Consider the following 18,959-nt stretch of genomic DNA (forward strand, 5'->3'; position numbering starts at 1 on the left):
TCCCTTGCCGTAGTGTGAGAAGCTCTTCCTGCTTTGGGAATGACGACCACTTTCGCCTCTCGCCATGAGGTTGGTAGATCTCCTGGGTGAAGCTCCAAGGGTGAAGCTGTCTTTAAGAGAGAGTTGCTGTTGCTAATTTGTAATTTTGCCGCGTTATTTTCTCATTTCAAGCTTTTGCTGGGTTAATCAAGGCTCTGCAGATGGCCTATGAAATATAGATTTATAGATGTTGGCTCTATGAAAGGGGTTTTTCTTTCCCCTAGGATTCTCTAAGGGGCATGCCACTTTGAAGTGTCGCATGCTTCTGTGCATTTGCATACTATTTTAGTCAGCTCTTGTGGGTATATTGCGCTGACTGGTAGTTCCGTGGAGAGAATACTCACCACAGCTTCTTTGTACACGTGCCAGTTGGTTCGGATTGGGTTTGCGAAGTTGACCGGCAGGGGTGTATCAAGTAACAACTTGCATCTTCGAAATTCTTTTGTTGCAAGATACCCGCTGGTTGTCAGGAACTGTTTATTTGCTTGGGTTTCCGTATACGAATACGTGATTGTTCCAAGGCTTGACACGCGTTCTCGTACTATTTTAGAAGTGGATTTTCTTTGTAACCAAAATTTGGATTTTGAAAATAAAAACAATTTTAAGGAAAATAGAAAATTTAAATATGTTACTAAAATCACATGCTGATCGGAGCAGCATATTGTTAAATTAAGAAAAACTTAATAGTTTTAAGTAAAAAGCGTTTCCGACCGCACAAAGTATATATATTCTTGATCAGGATCACTAGCCGAGTCGATCCTTCTGTCTGTATGAACGCTGTGATGTCGGAAACTATAAAAGATACAATACTGGGATAAGGCTTGCAGATTCCGGAGCTTTCTGCGCAGCGCAACTTTGTTTCGTTAGTGTGCCACGCCCACAAACCGACCAAAACTGTGGCGCCCATAGTCGCTCGCTTTGCTGTTTAAATATCTCTATCTCCCCTTGGTCCCTTTAGCTGAGTAACGTGTATCTCATAATCGAGGCACTCAACTATAGCGTTTTCTCTTGTTTTTAGATTTAAGCCTAGTACTCAGATCGACGAAAACCGCGAGCTAACCATAGGAGTGAGCGAGAGGCAAACAGGCGGCTAAAGGTTTTCGTCGGGTCTGTTTTTGAGCGCGGTACTCAGATGAGCTAAGGAAATACCAGACAAAATACCAGATTTCGCGAGTGAATTTTCGATGAACGCCGTTAGCCGCGGCCCAAAGAATAAGAAATTTAATCTTTGGCGGTGTTCGTGCAAAGGCGATGTGGAAACTAAATATTAAAAATGAGAGGAAAACCCCAAAATAGGATGCAGGAGGTCAGTGCAGATGAAATAGAACGCCTAATCCAAGCTGTTGCCTTTTATTGTGGGATTTCACCGACAGGAAGCAAAACAACAGGGGCAAATCCGCAGAATAGTTGAAGTGCTGGAGGAGATCCACTAGAGAATCCCATTGGGAAGGAATATACCGAGTGGGACTTGGCTCTCTACATGGACATCCTGCCGGGCGTCTCCTCGCATTAGTACTCCGTACACCACCACCACCAGCTACTTGGCAGCTTAAGCGGAGCTGAAAGACCCGCTGGCTTCTATAGGGAGGGAGGGAGTTGGAGAAGCCTTAGCCAGACACTGCCAGGATGCTGGGATCCGCATCAGCGGATCAACCCCGTTCCCAATCCGGCTCCCACTTCCTCAAGGTCCAATATGCCTATTGGGACTCGGAGCTGAACTGCGGTGGAGCGGGAAAGACGGCGCAGCATCCGTGGGACGAGAAGGAAGCTTTAAACTACTAATTTAGATAAGTAAAAACATTCGTTGAACATTCCATTTATTTTTATTTTAATTTAATTGACTCCTCCTTTTTAAATTTCAATTTTAAACCTAACTGCTTGACAGTAAGACCATGCTACATGCATTGCGGGTGAACTTTGAAAACTTCGGTCACATACAAAGAATACGATTTTTCGACTAGTGAAACTCTTAGCCGATCTGAGTACTAGGCTTTAACGGTTACGTAAATAAAATGGGGCCCAACTATATGTATTTAAACCTAGAAGTTAAAACAAGGAATACCATTCAAATAGTGGATGTTGTATTTTGTTCGTATGCGGTCATACTTAACGCCTGTAACTATTTAGGCATGCCAGAGCGAGGCAACAAGATGTGGATGGTATACCGTCACAATGGCAAAACGGAATAGGAAAAAAAATTGAGGTACTTGGTAAAAGAGTCTGAATTTCCAAAAAAAATATAAAATTCAGTTACTTGCGAGTATGTCTTTAGAACAACTAGGGTTGCTATATACGATGGCAGTCCGATAAGTACTTAGCCTCACCGAAATGTACTATCGTGTAGTACATTCTCGTAGACGGCTACTGTCGAAATTTCAGCCGAATCGGACTCGTAGTTTTGTTTTGACTGCTTGTGGAATCGGACGTGTCCGCGGATTTTAGAAAAATGGAGAAAGAGCAATATCGGTCTGTGATTCAATTCTTTTTTTGGACGGAAAATCGCGCAGCGAAATCAAAGAGCGCTTGGATGCTGTGTAGGATGACTCTACTCATTCGATGGCGACCATCAAAAATTGGTTTAGCGAGTTTCAACGTGGTCGCACGTCGGTTTTTTATGAGCCACGCCCAGGTGCCCCGAAAACGGCTACCACGGAGGATAACGTGACAAAAATCCACGATCTCGTATTGGCAGACGTCGGCGCGATGGGTGCCGCGTTTGCTCACTCCGGACAACAAACGCAACCGTGAGACCACTTTAGAGCAGTGTTTGACGCTGTTTAAGCGCAATCCGAAGGAGTTTCTGCGTCGTTTCGTGACCGTCGATGAAACATGGATCCACTGGTACACACCAGAGACCAAGGAACAGTCGAAACAGTGGACTTCACCCGGCGAACCTGCTCCGAAGAAGGCGAAGACTGTCCCATCGGCCGGAAAGGTGATGGCCACCGTTTTTTGGGATTCACAAGGTGTGATCTACATCGACTACCTGGAGAAGGGCAAAACGGTAACAGGGCTGTACTATGCCGTATTATTGGGCCGATTCGCCCCATTTGGCGAAGAATAAAGTGCTCTTCCATCATGACAACGCACCGGTTCACACTTCCGCCCTCGCGGAGGCCAAATTGGTCGAATTGGGCTACGAACTGCTACCCCATCCGCCATATTCTCAAGATTTGGCCCCGTGTGACTTCTTTTTGTTTCCAAACTTGAAAAAGTCACTCGCTGGACAGAAATTTGAGTCGAATGAGAAGGGCGTCGCCGCCACAGAGGCCTATTTTGCAGACCTCGAGAAATCGTATTTTTCAGACGGGTTAAACAAGTTGGAGCATCGCTGGGTCAAATGTATCGAGCTAAAAGGAGATTGTGTTGAGAAATAAATCGCCACTTTCCAACAATTTTCGTTTTTCTTTTGGAGGCTAAGTACTTATCGGACCACCCTCGTATATCTTATAGCTCCCATAGGAATAATCGGAAAACAAGAAAGGAAGTTAACTTCCGCAAGCCAAAGTTTGTATAACCTTGCAGTTAAAATTATTAAATTTAATTCGAAATTGTTAAAAATACAAAAAAAATATTTCCAATAGCATAAGATAATTTGTTTCATATTATTTTCCCACCAATTTTCCGATCGTTTTATGGCGGCTATATGATATAGTCGTCCGATTTTGATAAAATTAAATCCGAGTTTCAGAACTAATTCAAGAATGTTATTTCCAAGCGTAGGAGGTGAAAGTTTCAGCCCAATAGCTTTAAAACTGAGAGATCAGTTTACGTAGAAACGGACGGACAGACGGACATGGCTAGATCGATTCGTCTATTGATGATGATCAAGAATATATATATTTTATGGGGTCGGAAACGTCTCCTTCACTGCGTTGCAAACTTCAGACTGAAATCATTATACCCTCTGCAAGGGTATAAAAATTAACATTTTGTAGTAGAAAGAAAAATAGCCTACACATTGGTGCTATTTTTGTTGCCGCAGCTGTATATCAGAATTTTGGTTTTTTTTTAAGCTACTTCAACATTATTATGATATTATGTTGTATAGTTTCAGTTTCACTCCAGACCTCATTGAGTAAAGACGTGTAGCTACGGCGATCTAAAATCACCAACAACCAGTGCTTATCAGCAAAACTTGCAACAACAAACAAGTGTACAACAGAGACACCCAAAAAATAAAAAAAAATACAACAACAAACAGTCACGTGATCACAACAACCACAAGCAGGGGGTTCGCCCCACGAAAGAAAAATGTTACCACCAGACAAAAACAAACTTTTTTCTAAAAACCCAATAATTGAACATAAATTTATTGTTATAAAAAGAAAAGACAATTTATCCCTGGAAAACACAAATCCATTTATCATAAAAAAATCAATCGACTACGTGTGCGGAGGTGAAGTCGAAAAATGCAAATTAACAAGAGCAGGTACAATTCTGGTTCAAACAAAAAACACCCAACAAGCAGAAAAATTACTCAAAATTACAAAAATTGGTGAAGCAGACGTAGAAGCATACGAACACAAGAACCTTAACGAGACCAAGGGGGAGTCATTTATTGTAATTTGCTAAGGAATGTCTCAGAAGAAGAAATTCTAGCTGAACTGAAGTCCCAAAAAGTTTCTGAGGTCTACAAATGGACCAAACTAGTCGACCAAACCCGAGACCGAACAGGACTTATAACGCTAACGTTCAACTCTACCAATCTCCCTGAAAAGGTGTTTATTGGCTATGAAATAGTATTCACACGCCCATACATACCACGCCCTATGCAATGCAAAAAATGCCTTCGCTTTAACCACCCCCAACCTGACTGCAAGCAAGAAAACCCTTCATGCAAAAACTGCTCTGAAACCACTCACAGCAACGACAACAACGAATGCAAACAGCAACCAAAGTGCATTAACTGCAAGGGCAACCACACATCCATGGACAGAAAATGCCCAATATTTCTCAAGGAACAGGAACTCATATCCATTAGAATCACCGAAAAAGTAGACCATAAAACTGCCCGCTCCATTTACTTCACACATCACAACCCTATCCAAGAAACTTCTTACTCCCAAACCCTAATAAATCCACCACCTACAGAAAACCCCACCAGATCAACAGAAACACAAATCCATAATAATAACGTAATCCATAAGAAAACAACCGGATTAGAAGACTTTCTTAAAGAGGTTGACGAGAAATATGAAGAGATCTCTAAAATAGCACGTACCGCCGCAGCCTACGACTTATTCGATGAAGAAATGCGCTCACTTACCAATGACGACTCTCAAAAACCCTCGACATCAACAAACGACCGTGTACTCAGAAGCCAAAATAAAGAAAAATCCATCCTATCTAAAAACCTCAAAGCAAAAGAACAAAATTCAAACCTTTCCAGCACTAACGTCATAAAACAAACACATAAACTTCATTAAACTATGTCCTTAAAAATATTACAATGGAATATAAAGGGATATTTGAACAATTACAACCAACTACTAATACTCATCAAGACACACTCTCCACATATTATCTCACTCCAAGAAACACACATACAACATTTTCACAGCCTACCGACACCAATAAACTACAATATACTAACAAACATTGCATCCAACAGATTTGGAGGAGTAGCCCTGCTAATCCACAAATCAATTCAACACACTCAAAGTAACATCAATGAAGATGTTGAAGCAATAGCAGCCCAAATTAAATCAAAAGAAAACTTTAAAATATACTCCATTTATATTTCACCCAACAAATCCTTTTCGCGCAATAACCTGAACAACGTAATTAACATCAACAACGAAACTGTCATGATAACAGGAGATTTTAACAGCTGGCACCAAAACTGGGGATCCACACACTCGAATTCAAGAGGAAAAACAATAGCTAAGTACATTGAACAGTCACAAGTTACCCTACTAAATGATAAGTCACCAACTTTACTAAACACAACACCTTCACACACATTGACCTCAGCTTTTGTTCTCCCTCTCTCACACCAATCACAACCTGGAATCTAATAGATGACCTTTTCGGAAGTGACCACTTCCCAATCATTATTACCCTTTTTCCAACCGACACCACCATCAACAAAAAGACACCAATTTTTAAACTAAACGAAGCAAACTGGGACAACTTTGCAACCCATACACATAACAACAACAACCTATATCCTCCCTCAACTAACATAAACAAAGAAACAGCACTAATTAACAAAATAATTGTAAAAAGCGCACACCATCCAATACCACAAACACTACCCAACCGACACTCATGCACAGTTCCCTGGTGAAACAAAAACCTAGCAGAGCTACACATAAAGAAAATACAAACATGGAAAGCATTGAAAAGAAACACAACCCAAGAAACGATCATTGCTTACAGAAAAGCAAACGCGTTCCTGAAAAGGGAAATTAAAATTAGGAAAAGGGAATCCACAACCACTTTCACATCAACCATTCAATCAAACACACCAACAACAAAAATATGGAACAACATTCGCCGATTTTGCGGTCTTAACCCAGGAAAACAAATACACTGCATAACAACCAACAATAACGTAACTACCAACGACAAAAACGAAATCGCTAACCTGCTCGCACAACCTGCAATACAACACAATAACCCTCAATCACATCCCAACCACATTTGCTTTAGAAATTGACAAACCCATAACCAATATCGAATTAACCATTGCTCTCCAATCACTTAAAGGCACAACACCAGGAATCAATAGAATCTCATACCCCATGATAAAAAACAGTTCACCATCAATAAAAAATAGAATACTTTCTCACTTCAACCACATCTTCAACCACTACATATCTCAATCATACAAAACCAGTCTGATCATACCAATCCTGAAACCTCAAAAGGACAAAACCGACATCTCGTCATACCGACCCATCTCACTTAACTGCTGCCTGAGTAAAACAATGGACAAAATAAAAGCGAACAGACTGTGGTGGTTCCTTAACAACGACAAACTTCTACACCCACACCAATTTAGTTTCAAGAAAGGTAAATCGACTTCAGATAATCTGCTCTATGCAGATCACATCATCACGAAGTCGCTCAATACTAGGAAACATACCTCACTCATCTCTCTTGACTTCGCAAGAGCTTTCGATCGAGTAGGTACTCACTCAATAATTGACCAACTGATAAAATGGAAATGCGGCCACAAAATAATAAATAACATTATAAACTTCACCAAAAGCAGAAAGATAACAGTCCGAATAGGGACACACTACTCAAACATACACCCTTTGGAAAACGGAATCCCGCAAGGATCCCCCATATCAGTGGTACTCTTTCTAATAGCATTCAATAAACTAGCCAACATCCTGACAAGATATAAACAGATCAAATTCAGCGTATATGCAGACGATTTCCTTTTGCTGGTAAATCTAAAAAATAAGAAAAACATTACCATCAACCTAAACCACCTCTTTAGGAAAATAGAAGACTGGGGAAGTTACTCAGGCGCATCCCTGTCACAAACTAAATGTGAACATCTACACATATGTAGAAAACACAGATGCAACTGCGTAATTACAACACAGAATTCTAGCATAAAAAACGTAGCATCACTTAAAATACTCGGACTAACCATAAACAAGAAATACAACTGGAACTCACACATTGACACTCTCATACCATCACTCTCCAACAAACTTAACATCATAAAATGCTTGGCCAGCCCCAAGTTTAACTGCAACACAAACACTCTACTAAACATCACAAAAGCCATACTTATATCTAAAATTGACTATGCACTTCATACATATGGGTACGCCCCAAAAAACATACTAAACAGCACACATCAGATCACAAATACAATCAAAACAACCCAAAATAAAACTTTTATGGACCCCAGGATACTCCAACATCAAAGGAAACGAACTCGCAGACAGAACGGCCAAAGAAGCAACGAAATGCCACTTCTATATATGAAAAACGAAAATATAAAAGACATAAACAAACTTCTAAAAAATCACCTAACGCAAGAAAAAGAAACCCTAATAAACAAATGCAACACATGGTACAAAAACATTAACACAAACAACACCCACATATCAACACTCTCTAACATAATTCAAAAAGAAATTACCAGAGTTGACCAAATCAAATTTATAAGACTCCGCCTTGGACATTCACTCCAGTTAACATGGAACACATTTTAGATTCATGCCCAGCAATAACCCAGGACAAGCAACTACTTTTTAAAAATCTCAAAGCCACCGACTACCTCATGCACCCTACAGCAGAAAATATAACTACTATCATAAATTTTCTAAAATAAACCAACTTATACAAATTAATCTAAAACCAAAATTTAAAATATTCTTAAATTAAGTTCACTTACTAAAAATTACGTAGTCGAAGGCCCCGCAGCTAGTACTACAACCCCCTATGTTAGTTTTAGTTTTGTAAACTTTTCTAACATCTTTAATAAATAAAATAAATAAATAAATGTCGTATAGTTTGGCCTTACATGTTTATCTTGTTTATATTCTCTCTCTTTTTCTTTCTTTAAAGCTGTCCTGTTAAAAAAGTACCCTGACTCTCAATATAAAACGAATTCTTTCGATCGTACCAAGAGGTCAGTAAGGGACCCATTCGTAAGCCTTGAGACCTTAAGCTCGATCGAAAAAAGGGGATATGGCTCAGATTAAATTGTTAAGGTCTTTTGACTAAGCAGCAGCCCGATTACAAAAAATCGGTTGATGGTATTTTACGAGCTCTGAATTAAAGCATTTACCGCCAACGCTGTAAAATTAATTATAATGATAAGACGACATATAACATACGAGGGTGGTCCGATAAGTACTTAGCATCCAAAAGAAAAACGAAAATTTTTGGAAAAGTGGCGATTTATTTCTTAACACAATCTTCTTTTAGATCGATACACTTGACCCAGCGATGCTCCAACATGTTTAACCCGTCTGAAAAAAAAGATTTCTCAAGGTCTGGAAAAAAGGCCTCTGTCGCGGCGACGACCTCCTTATTCGACGCAAATTTCTGTCCAGCGAATGACTTTTTCAAGTTTGGAAACAAAAAGAAGTCACACGGGGCCAAATCTGGAGAATATGGCGGATGGGGTAGCAGTTCGTAGCCCAATTCGACCAATTTGGGCTCCGCGACGGCGAAAGTGTGAACCGGTGCGTTGTCATGATGGAAGAGCACTTTATTCTTCGCCAAATGGGGCCGTATTTTCTGCAATGCGGTGGTGAATCGGCCCAATAATACGGCATAGTACAGCCCTGTTACCGTTTTGCCCTTCTCCAGGTAGTCGATGTAGATCACACCTTGTGAATCCCAAAAAACGGTGGCCATCACCTTTCCGGCCGATGGGACAGTCTTCGCCTTCTTCGGAGCAGGTTCGCCGGGTGAAGTCCACTGTTTCGACTGTTCCTTGGTCTCTGGTGTGTACCAGTGGATCCATGTTTCATCGACGGTCACGAAACGACGCAGAAACTCCTTCGGATTGCGCTTAAACAGCGTCAAACACTGCTCTGAAGTGGTCTCACGGTTGCGTTTGTTGTCCGGAGTGAGCAAACGCGGGACCCATCGCGCCGACAGCTTTCTCATGCCCAAAATTTCATGCAGGATATGAGTTACGCGGTCTTTTGATATGCTTTCTGTCTCAGCTATCTCGCGTTTTTTAATCGGCGGTCTGCCAATACGAGATCGTGGATTTTTGTCACGTTATCCTCCGTGGTAGCCGTTTTCGGGGCACCTGGGCGTGGCTCATCAAAAACCGACGTGCGACCACGTTGAAAGTCGTTTAACCATTTTTTGTTGGTCGCCATCGAAGGAGTAGAGTCACCGTACACAGCATCCAAGCGCTCTTTGATTTTGCTGTGCGATTTCCCTTCCAAAAACAAGAATCGAATCACAGACCGATATTGCTCTTTCTCCATGTTTCTAAAATCCGCGGACACGTCCGATTCCACACGCAGTCAAAACCAAACTACGAGTCGGATTCGGCTGAAATTTCGACAGTAGCCGTCTACGAAAATGTACTACACGATAGTAAATTTTTCTTGCGATAGTGACGCCATCGGGCGGTGAGGCTAAGTACTTATCGGACCATTGCACAGTGGTTCGGCTTGTATGGAGCTGCGGCCACAATTTTTTTTTTATTTACTTTGAACCTTAAAATGAACCAATAAATAAAAAAAGTTTTCAATTATTTTTTGCGTTTTCAAATAAGAATTTTTTTAAAAAGGGTCCATAAAACGGGTTTTGAATGAGAAGACCCCCTTAAATAGAAAATTAGTATGTTATCTAAACTCCCAGACTATAAGGTTGGTGTAGTTTCACATTTGCTGCCATAGGAAAAATCAACTATTTTGTTTGTATTTCATAAATTTACCTACTAAAATAATATCATATCAAAAAATCATAAATTAAACAATCATATTGTAAGCCAATTTATTATATTGATATTTTCAAAGCTATTAACGAATTAATATAATTATAACAAAGATTTATAATGTTTCTTCAAGTAAGTTGAACACAGATTCAAGTAACGTTGATTTATCCTTCTTTCCATGTTTTCTTTGCCCAGTTATAAATGGGTCCGACCGTAAAATGAGTGTGTTCAATATGTCTGTGTTTATTGCAATTCGTGACATTTTTCGGCTGTGATACAATGTACATTTTTTTAATTCCTTATTATTCGACTCGGCAGCTTCTTCCGAAAGCTCTCCGATTGACACGAGTGCATGCTCAATTACAGAAGATCCATGAACTTACACCTTATGGACTGTAGCTGTCAAACAGTACCATGGATACTCTTTTATCAATTCCTTAGCAGTATCGATGGCGTATTCATTAAATTTGTCCAAATTTATTTTGTAAAAATTATAAAAGAAAAACGGAAAAATAATTAGAATAATTTTAAGTAAAAGAAATAAACTGACAAATAGAAGCTGTAAACAATCACAAAAGACGAACACAAAGACACAACAAAAACAGAGACACAAAAGACGACACAGGGGCTCCGCTGCAGCGCGCTGGCAAAATTTGACCTTGAAAAAATAAGAAGTCGTGTTAGCATATTAACGATTACAACTACATTCGCAACATTCCGCACCTAAATATAACAAAAAATCCTTGTTTGGAATCGTGTGGGATCACAACTAAAACTTTAGGTAAACAAATTTGAGACACACAAAACAGGTACAAACAAAGAGGTTTCACATATCAAGTTAGATTTTATTAATTTCATATCAAGTTAGTATTAATTAATTTCATAAAGTAAAATAAATACCTTGAGCTTCAAAATCCATTTTGAATAATATAAATTTATCAACTTGAACAGTTACCAGTCCGATTTGAAGTGCGCTTTTGCTTTGAAATATTTCACCACAGCTCCGATGCGCTGTTGAAATGAACACGTGTTCATGCTTTTAATTCTATTTTTAGAATGTACCGTTGGGTTTTCAGCGAAAACCGGTTTGCAAGTTGGAAGATTGGACATTTTAGAGACAAACTGTGTAAATTTAATTTAAATATTTTCAAATAGGTTTTTTTGATTTTTAGCCTCTGACGGAACCACTGTGCATTGTGTAAACTGACGATCTAAACAGTAGTGTTTTGCGGAATACGCATGAATAATTTATTGAACTATAAGAACTAAATAAATTAATTTTGCTATGTTATTTTACTTTCATTCTTGTCAAAAAATGTTTTCTAACGTGTGACTATTTATCTATTCTTAAACTTCTAGATTTGACGAACACCTATCATAAACTATTTTTTCACGAGTTGCTTACATTAAGTGAGGCCGAAGATGCCACGTTGGCGAAATTGGACTGTTACAAAAACGTTCCTAATCTTATACCACTTAGGACCAGTGCGTTGCGAGCGCTAGCTGCATGTCACTACATTAGTGATATCGGATACAAAGAAAAAATTATAAATATAATCTTTAAAGTCATGGAAAATGATAAATCGGAACTCCAGGAAACTGCGTACTTATGCATGAAACATTTTATATCAGGAGTTACACTTGAAAAAGAAAAGGTAAGATGTTATTGTGTGACTGTATATTAAGTTTTAGGAACTGTAGAGGGTGAGTAATTATAATAAAAGCCATAAAAAGTTAGATCATGTTTGAATAGCAAGACTATGGCCTTGTGGCGGGGAATCAGTGAACGAAAACATAAGTTTTGTTATGGAATTGCACTATCGCTTTTATGTTATAAAAACACATCTCTCTCTCCCTCGCTTCGTCTTTCAGCGAGCTGCCTGCACGCATTGTAAATCCTTATATAAATAAAAAAAATAAATTTTTTATATTTAAACTACTTGAACAACAAGAACCATTTTAAATCATTCTAAAATTCCTAATACAATATCCTTAGTCGCGTTTTTACTTTTACTTTGAGTTTAATAAAACAAAACTCACAAGTAAGTGATTTTTATTTAATTTTTTACTGTTTTTTAATAACATTCCAAAAATAATCATTATTTTTGAGAAAAAAAAATTAAAAATCAAAATAGTACCTTTATTTATTTACCTCGATGATATTCCAGTCATATATGTACATTGTACATACATATGACCTTAAGCACAGTTCAAGATCACTGCACATACTTGGGATTAAACCTCTGAATTCTTGGGTTTTGCCAGTATCGACTGGTTGTCATCGTAGCTCATCAGTCAAGCTTGAGGGTACGACTCATTTTGAACTTTTGATAGGCTAACAACACATCCGTTGGGAATGACTCCTAGAAGTGATATTTAAAATTAAATTGATCAGGCAAAATCCCACTACGGATGAGAAGTTAAGGATCGACAAAAATAAAGCTAAATGTTTTGCTAAGAAAACCGAAAGACAAAATTAGATAGATTAGAAACAGAAAGTATAATTATTCACAAGAAAGTTTTCGAAGGTGGCCAAATGTTTAAATTGCAGAAGAATGGATATTGACTAAGAAAGAAAGTTTGTCAATCGTTGTTGATTCAGAATTCCGGTATGAAACCATGTGTATGCTGATGGACGTGGTGATGGTAAAGTAAATGGGTGTGGCGATGAAGCCGGTAATCATGAAGTCACTGTGTAGAGTGATGGACGAGTTAAAATGTGTTACACAGCACGAGTACATGTAAAAGAATAAAAGATGACTATGGACGTCATTACAGGTACTGACCAATTGCCCAAAGAGTTCGCGCGATGAAACGACTACACAAAGCCCCAAATTTTGTAAACAAGGTATATTTTCAATATTATTTAAAAATGTATGTGTAACACACATTTTAATATAAATGCGTTGTTTAGAAGTATGTGTGTGTAGGAGGTGGTATGTCAGGAATAAGGCTAGGCTAGGAAATAGGTAGCGATGCTTTCGATGAAAATTAACACTAAATCGTAGTATTCATTTTACGTTTTATTATAATGCACTCTAAAATGCTTTAATTACTAAATATGAATATAGGCGTATTATTATAACATAATAACATAATGATTATATAAGGGAAAACAGGTTTAAAAAACTCAACCAAATTTTATATACAGCCCCTTACGTAATCATAATTTTGCCGTTTTTTTATCCTATTAACCATGAATTGGAATATTACCCATCACCAAAGAGCAATAAAATTCAAAATGTTAAACAAAAATTTTTTTTTTCTGTTATAGATGTTACTAAATTGGTTTTAAAATGTACTCTTCACAATCCTAATACACACCCGCAAATAACTGCATTTAAAGTTTTTGAAATTCATCCTCCTTTTCTATGTCCCAATTTTTATATATATATACTAACATCGACGAATACCGCGAGCTAACCATAGGAAAGAGCAGGCGAGATTCTTTTGCATCCACCGTATAGGCCGCATCTCGCACCAAGTGATTACCACCTGTTTCTGTCCATGGCGACCGCGCTTGGTAGTCTGAAGTTGGACATAAGAGAGTCCTGTGAAAATTGGCTCTCCGAGTTTTTTGCCAATAGGGAAGAAAGCTTCTATAGCATTATGAACAAAACGGAGCATATTTGACTTGAATCGCATTATTGTAACCTATTTTATGAACAATTTAAAATTCAATAAAAATACCGCAGTACTTTTTTGACAACCTAACACATTTAAAATTATAAATGCGCTTCCATAGGGAGGAGAAAAAAGGGACGCCCGCGAAGGCGGAGGAGTAATAACCAAACATTGCCAGGATGCTGGGCAACTTCAACCAGCGCCAGCGGAAAAACCTGTTCGCAATCCGGCTGCCACTCCCTTAAGATCCATCTTGACATATCGGCGGCAATCGAAGTTGAGCTGCAGATGGCGCGGAGAAGATGGCGAAGCATCCACGTGACGATAAGGAAGCCTTAGACTAATAATTAACATAATTATAAACATTCGTTGAACATTTCATTTATTTTAACTTTTATTTCTTAGTGAACCAGAAGTTCTTTTTAAATTTCTCCATGGATTGGTTGTTTGTTTGTCAAGAAATCCAGCTGCTTCACAGTACATGCATTGCCAGTGAACTTTGAAAACTACAAAGAATACGATTTTTCGGCGAGTAGCAGACTATATGAACTGTTGGGGCGGAGGGTGGCTTGGTAGCTGAAATAATAAATAATAAATAATAAAAGTTTAAGTATTTTAAAGGATCTAGAATTTTTTAATGGGTGTTTTTATATTTTTTCGTTGATTACCGCAGCACGTCACTGTAAAAGATGGTGAGGAGGAGTTAAGGTGGTTTTTAGCAAGGGTTCACCTTTAAATTTTTTTCTTTTCAACTTAATTTAAGGGGAAGAAGACTTTTGTAAATTTTATCTTTTAATCTTTAGATTAATTTTACGTATCGAGCTGTAGGTTTTTATATTTTGGATGTATTAGTCCCGTTCCGCTGCATCAAAGAAAATGTTCATAGTCTAGTCCAGGGGGATAACTAACGACAACACGAATACTGAAAACAAAAGTGAATTCTATAGCCACTGTCGTCGTCTGTCAGATACCCGTTATTAGCTAATAGCCTATTCACACAGAGACTTCAGCGACCAAATCCATCTACCTTTTCTTCCATATCTTCCACATGCTAGCGTTAAAATTATATTTAGTTTTGCGTTGGTTTCCATTATTAGTTAACTCTCAATTACACGTTTTACATGGATACGGTTTGCTTATGTCGATTCTCTATGTAAATGCACAAGCAACTGTGTGCAGAGGCTATAATAATTCCGAAGAGAGCTATGAAGAACCAAAAATGTTATGCATAAATAAGACCAAAATCGGAAAAAAAATTATAAGCGATACCCTACCCTCGTCGTCAACGAATGCTTCATAAAGCTAAATTGGCACAAGGTTTGGAAGCGGACTTTAAGCCTCTAAACCACTGGGCTGGAAAAATTTTAGGGGACACAAAGTAGTAGTAGTAGTCTCAGGAGAAGGAGTCGATCAACTCCTTGCTGTACCGAAACTTAGCTTTGGTTTTGCAGAGTCAGCTGCTAAAGCTGATTAGACTTCTGCCTCATCCCAATGTGACGCATCTGCTACTCGTTGGTCCACTAAAGCTGCCCGATCTCCTCGATCCCATCTTTACAGATTTGGCTCGGTCATCTTAACATATTAACATAACTTTTATCAATTTTCTGCTTAAAAGCTGAGTAACGGGTATCTGATAGTCGGGGCACTCGGCTATAGCGTTCTCTCTTGTTTATTAAAGTAAGCGTTATTTGTCAAGCGAAAATTAAAACTCCGAATAATCAATTTGAATATATATCCAATAAAATTAAACAAATAACACAGGTCGTCAAAAAAAACCAAGACTTAATTTTTGTCACTTTTCATCTGTAATGACTCGATCGACTTATCTGGTCATTATGTTCAAGAATATACTCGTTTACACTTTATGGGGTCAGAAACGTCTTCTTCACTGAGATGCAAACTTCTAGCGGAAATCATTGTACCCTCTGAAAGGGTATAAAAACGAAGATCCAACATATATAAATGGCAAAGTAAACAAGAAAGAATGCTAGATTTGGCACTGCGAAGTTTCTATACCCTTGCAGATCGTTCCCGTGCGAGCATGTATGTACTGAGGTTTTCCTGATTTTTAGAAAACTAAAAACTAATTAGAAAATTTTAGCTACCGCATATGTTTAGCGAAAATGAAATATAAAGGTCTATGTATTATTTTGACAGTTTTAATAACTTTACAACTGAGAGACTAGTTTGCTCAGAAACGGACAGTTGAATAGAGGGACAGACGAACATGGATAGATCGACTCGTATAAGTGTTGCTGATCAAGAATATATATACTTTATGGGGTCGGAAACGTCTGCGTTGGTAACTTCCGACTGAAAGCACTATACCCCCTGCAATTGTATAAAAATGGGTTGCGGAATGCAGTCATTTCCGACTTTTTTAAATTACATCCCGAGTTGCGCATTACCGATTTATGTAACATAAATTGTAGTTTGCAACTATAATGTCACCTTTTAATTTTCCGAATAAATAATCAAACAAAAAGACCTCCTATCGAGGTAAAAATCTAGTGACGATCGCACCAGAGCAAACAAAAGTTCTGATATCTACTTTTGTGACGAAAATGTATTATAAGATCTACTAAACAAATACACTTTCTTATTGTTATACCCGTTACTCGTAGAGTAAAAGGGTATACTAGATTCGTCGGAAAGTATGTAACAGGCAGAAGGAAGCGTTTCCGACCCCACAAAGTATATATATTCTTGATCAGGATCACTAGCCGAGTCGATCTAGCCATGTCCGTCTGTCCGTCTGTCCGTCTGTCCGTCTGTCCGTCTGTCCGTCTGTCCGTCTGTCCGTCTGTCCGTCTGTCCGTCTGTCCGGATGAACGCTGAGATCTCGGAAACTATGGGAGCTAGGCTATTGAGATTTGGCGTGCAGATTCCTGAGCTTCTTACGCAGCGCAAGTTTGTTTCAGCACAGTGCCACGCCCACTCTAACGCCCACAAACCGCCCAAAACTGTGGCTCCTACAGTTTTGATGCTAGAATAAAAATTTTAACTGAAATGTATTGTTCTCATCAATACCTATCGATTGACCCAAAAAAAAGTTTGCCACGCCCACTTTAACGCCCACAAACCGCGAAAACCTGTGACGCCCACAATTTTCATGCTAGATAAAAAATTTTAACTGAAATGTGTTGGTCTCGTCGATACCTATCGATTGGTCCAAAAAAAAATTTGCCACGCCCACTCTAACGCCCATAACGCTTAAATCTGTATACCGCCGGTAGGTGGCGCATTTTAATCTCGCTTTGCTGCTTGCATATCTCCATTTAGCTGAGTAACGGGTATCTGATAGTCGAGGTACTCGACTATAGCGTTCTTCCTTGTTTTTACTTAAAAGGAGCTGTACGATTTTGATAAAGCGTGCCGAATGCTTTATCAAAATCGTACAGCTAAACCCAAGCATATTGAATAGCAACAGAATTTTACTTTTACACTTTTACCGATCTTTTTCCCAATCGAATTAAAATTGTTACAGGCTTTGTATGCAATCCTTTTAAGTTTTGCAATGTCTTGTGATTGCTTTACCAGTAGTTATGGTCAGACCATCATAGCAATGATGCAGTGGGCTTCGTCACAAAGTGGACTGCGGTCCAAGTTATATTTGAAAAGAGTGCATTTTAGTTTTCGTCAGAAGATTTTACCCAGATAAGGAATAAAAGTCGTTTCGAAAGGCGTACACAGTATTTCAAAATTTCCTTTTACGATATATAGCACAAGCCTGTAGCTTTTATAGTTTACAAGTTACGGGTGTACTAAATATATATATTCATAGCTGTTTTTCTGCCAAACTGGTAAAATTAAAGATTCTCATATTAAGTTGTTTAACATCATCCTAAATTTTCAGGACCTTCAAATAGAGTTTGGACACGCACAAAAAAGGTCAATGCGCAGGCAGTGTTAGATGTTCTGAAGAGGTAAATGTGGCCTTTTTTGTTGATAAATAACTTTGAAAGGAGACTTTTTACTACAATGTGACGCATGTCAAAGGTTAAGGAATCTCAAGGGCCATACACTTTAAATTCTAATTTAAATTCGCTAGAGCCGTTTTTGAGGAATCTGAAAAAATCGAAATAAAAAAAATGTTTGCCCATAATTGTTAAACGGTGGTATTTAGACAAATCATATTAGAAAGGCGTACAAAGCATTTCAAAATACCTTTCTAACGACATATAGCACAAGCTTGGTAATACTCTAGATTAGGGGATTAACCCCTTAAATTCGCAAAAAAATTATCCTCCATGGACCGCAATTTCTTAAGAGTTTACGTCCAAAAAGAACTTGGCGGTCGGACATGGTTCTCTTGTAATTGAATTTCAATGTTTCTGGTTTTTCTGTAAAAATCAAGGGTGCTTTTCACATATGTATATTCAATCAAAGTAATTATATTGTAATAAGTAGTTATAAAATGAATTAAATTTTTAAATGAGATCTTATAAACCTAATTAGGGTTTCAAATGAGTTCCTTTAAAAAACAATGTAACATTTTTTTTCATTTAATAAAAAATATTATTTTTTTGTCTACTGAATAAGCATATCCAAATAATCATGTTATACGTGGAGTGCGGTCTATAAAGGACGCATGATTAACGTTACAATGGTGTAGCGTGATTTAAGTGACGGCTATAAACGATCATTTAATGCATTAAATAACACTCCAACAATTTGTATCTTTATATTTATTCAAATAATTTCAATGAACACTTTACCGAACCACCATTGAGGTAACGTTCCACTCGTTTTTTTACAGTGGTGTCCCCCATAGGCCTAATCCACGTTGCAGATCCGAATATATGACAAATGATATACAAAAAATTATATTCCCAATAGTATAAGATAATATGTCAAAAAACACCGAAGCTACAATTTGTTTCATATTATTTTCCCCCCAATTTTCCAATCGTTC

At 38.1% G+C, this 18,959-nt stretch overlaps 1 protein-coding gene and 1 long non-coding RNA gene across 22 annotated transcripts in view; one reads left to right on the top strand and one right to left on the bottom strand.

Moving 5' to 3' along the window:
- Positions 1-4,300, bottom strand: part of LOC139354934 (uncharacterized) — a 154,053-nt gene extending 149,753 nt beyond the window's left edge. The window contains exon 1 of the long non-coding RNA XR_011605759.1: positions 4,159-4,300. This is a non-coding gene — a long non-coding RNA (uncharacterized lncRNA). The remainder of the gene's footprint in view (positions 1-4,158) is intronic.
- The window catches only part of Nipped-A (Transcription-associated protein Nipped-A), a 509,451-nt gene that overhangs the window by 242,588 nt on the left and 247,904 nt on the right, over positions 1-18,959 (top strand). For 18 of the 21 annotated variants that reach the window (XR_011605753.1, XR_011605752.1, XR_011605754.1 and 15 more), the window contains one exon: positions 11,780-12,075. Coding sequence is in view for 18 of the 21 variants with exons in the window: in XM_070999194.1 (XP_070855295.1) it covers positions 11,780-12,075 (296 nt within the window). In the remaining 3 variants the exon portion in view is untranslated. Of the gene's footprint in view, positions 1-1,057; positions 1,270-11,779; positions 12,076-14,165; positions 14,382-18,959 lie in introns of those variants that run through there. The other 3 variants (XM_070999193.1, XM_070999195.1, XM_070999197.1) reach the window with 3 other exon arrangements.

This window comes from Drosophila suzukii, unplaced genomic scaffold, assembly GCF_043229965.1.
Source record: "Drosophila suzukii unplaced genomic scaffold, CBGP_Dsuzu_IsoJpt1.0 scf_4, whole genome shotgun sequence".
Classification (NCBI taxonomy): domain Eukaryota; kingdom Metazoa; phylum Arthropoda; class Insecta; order Diptera; family Drosophilidae; genus Drosophila; species Drosophila suzukii.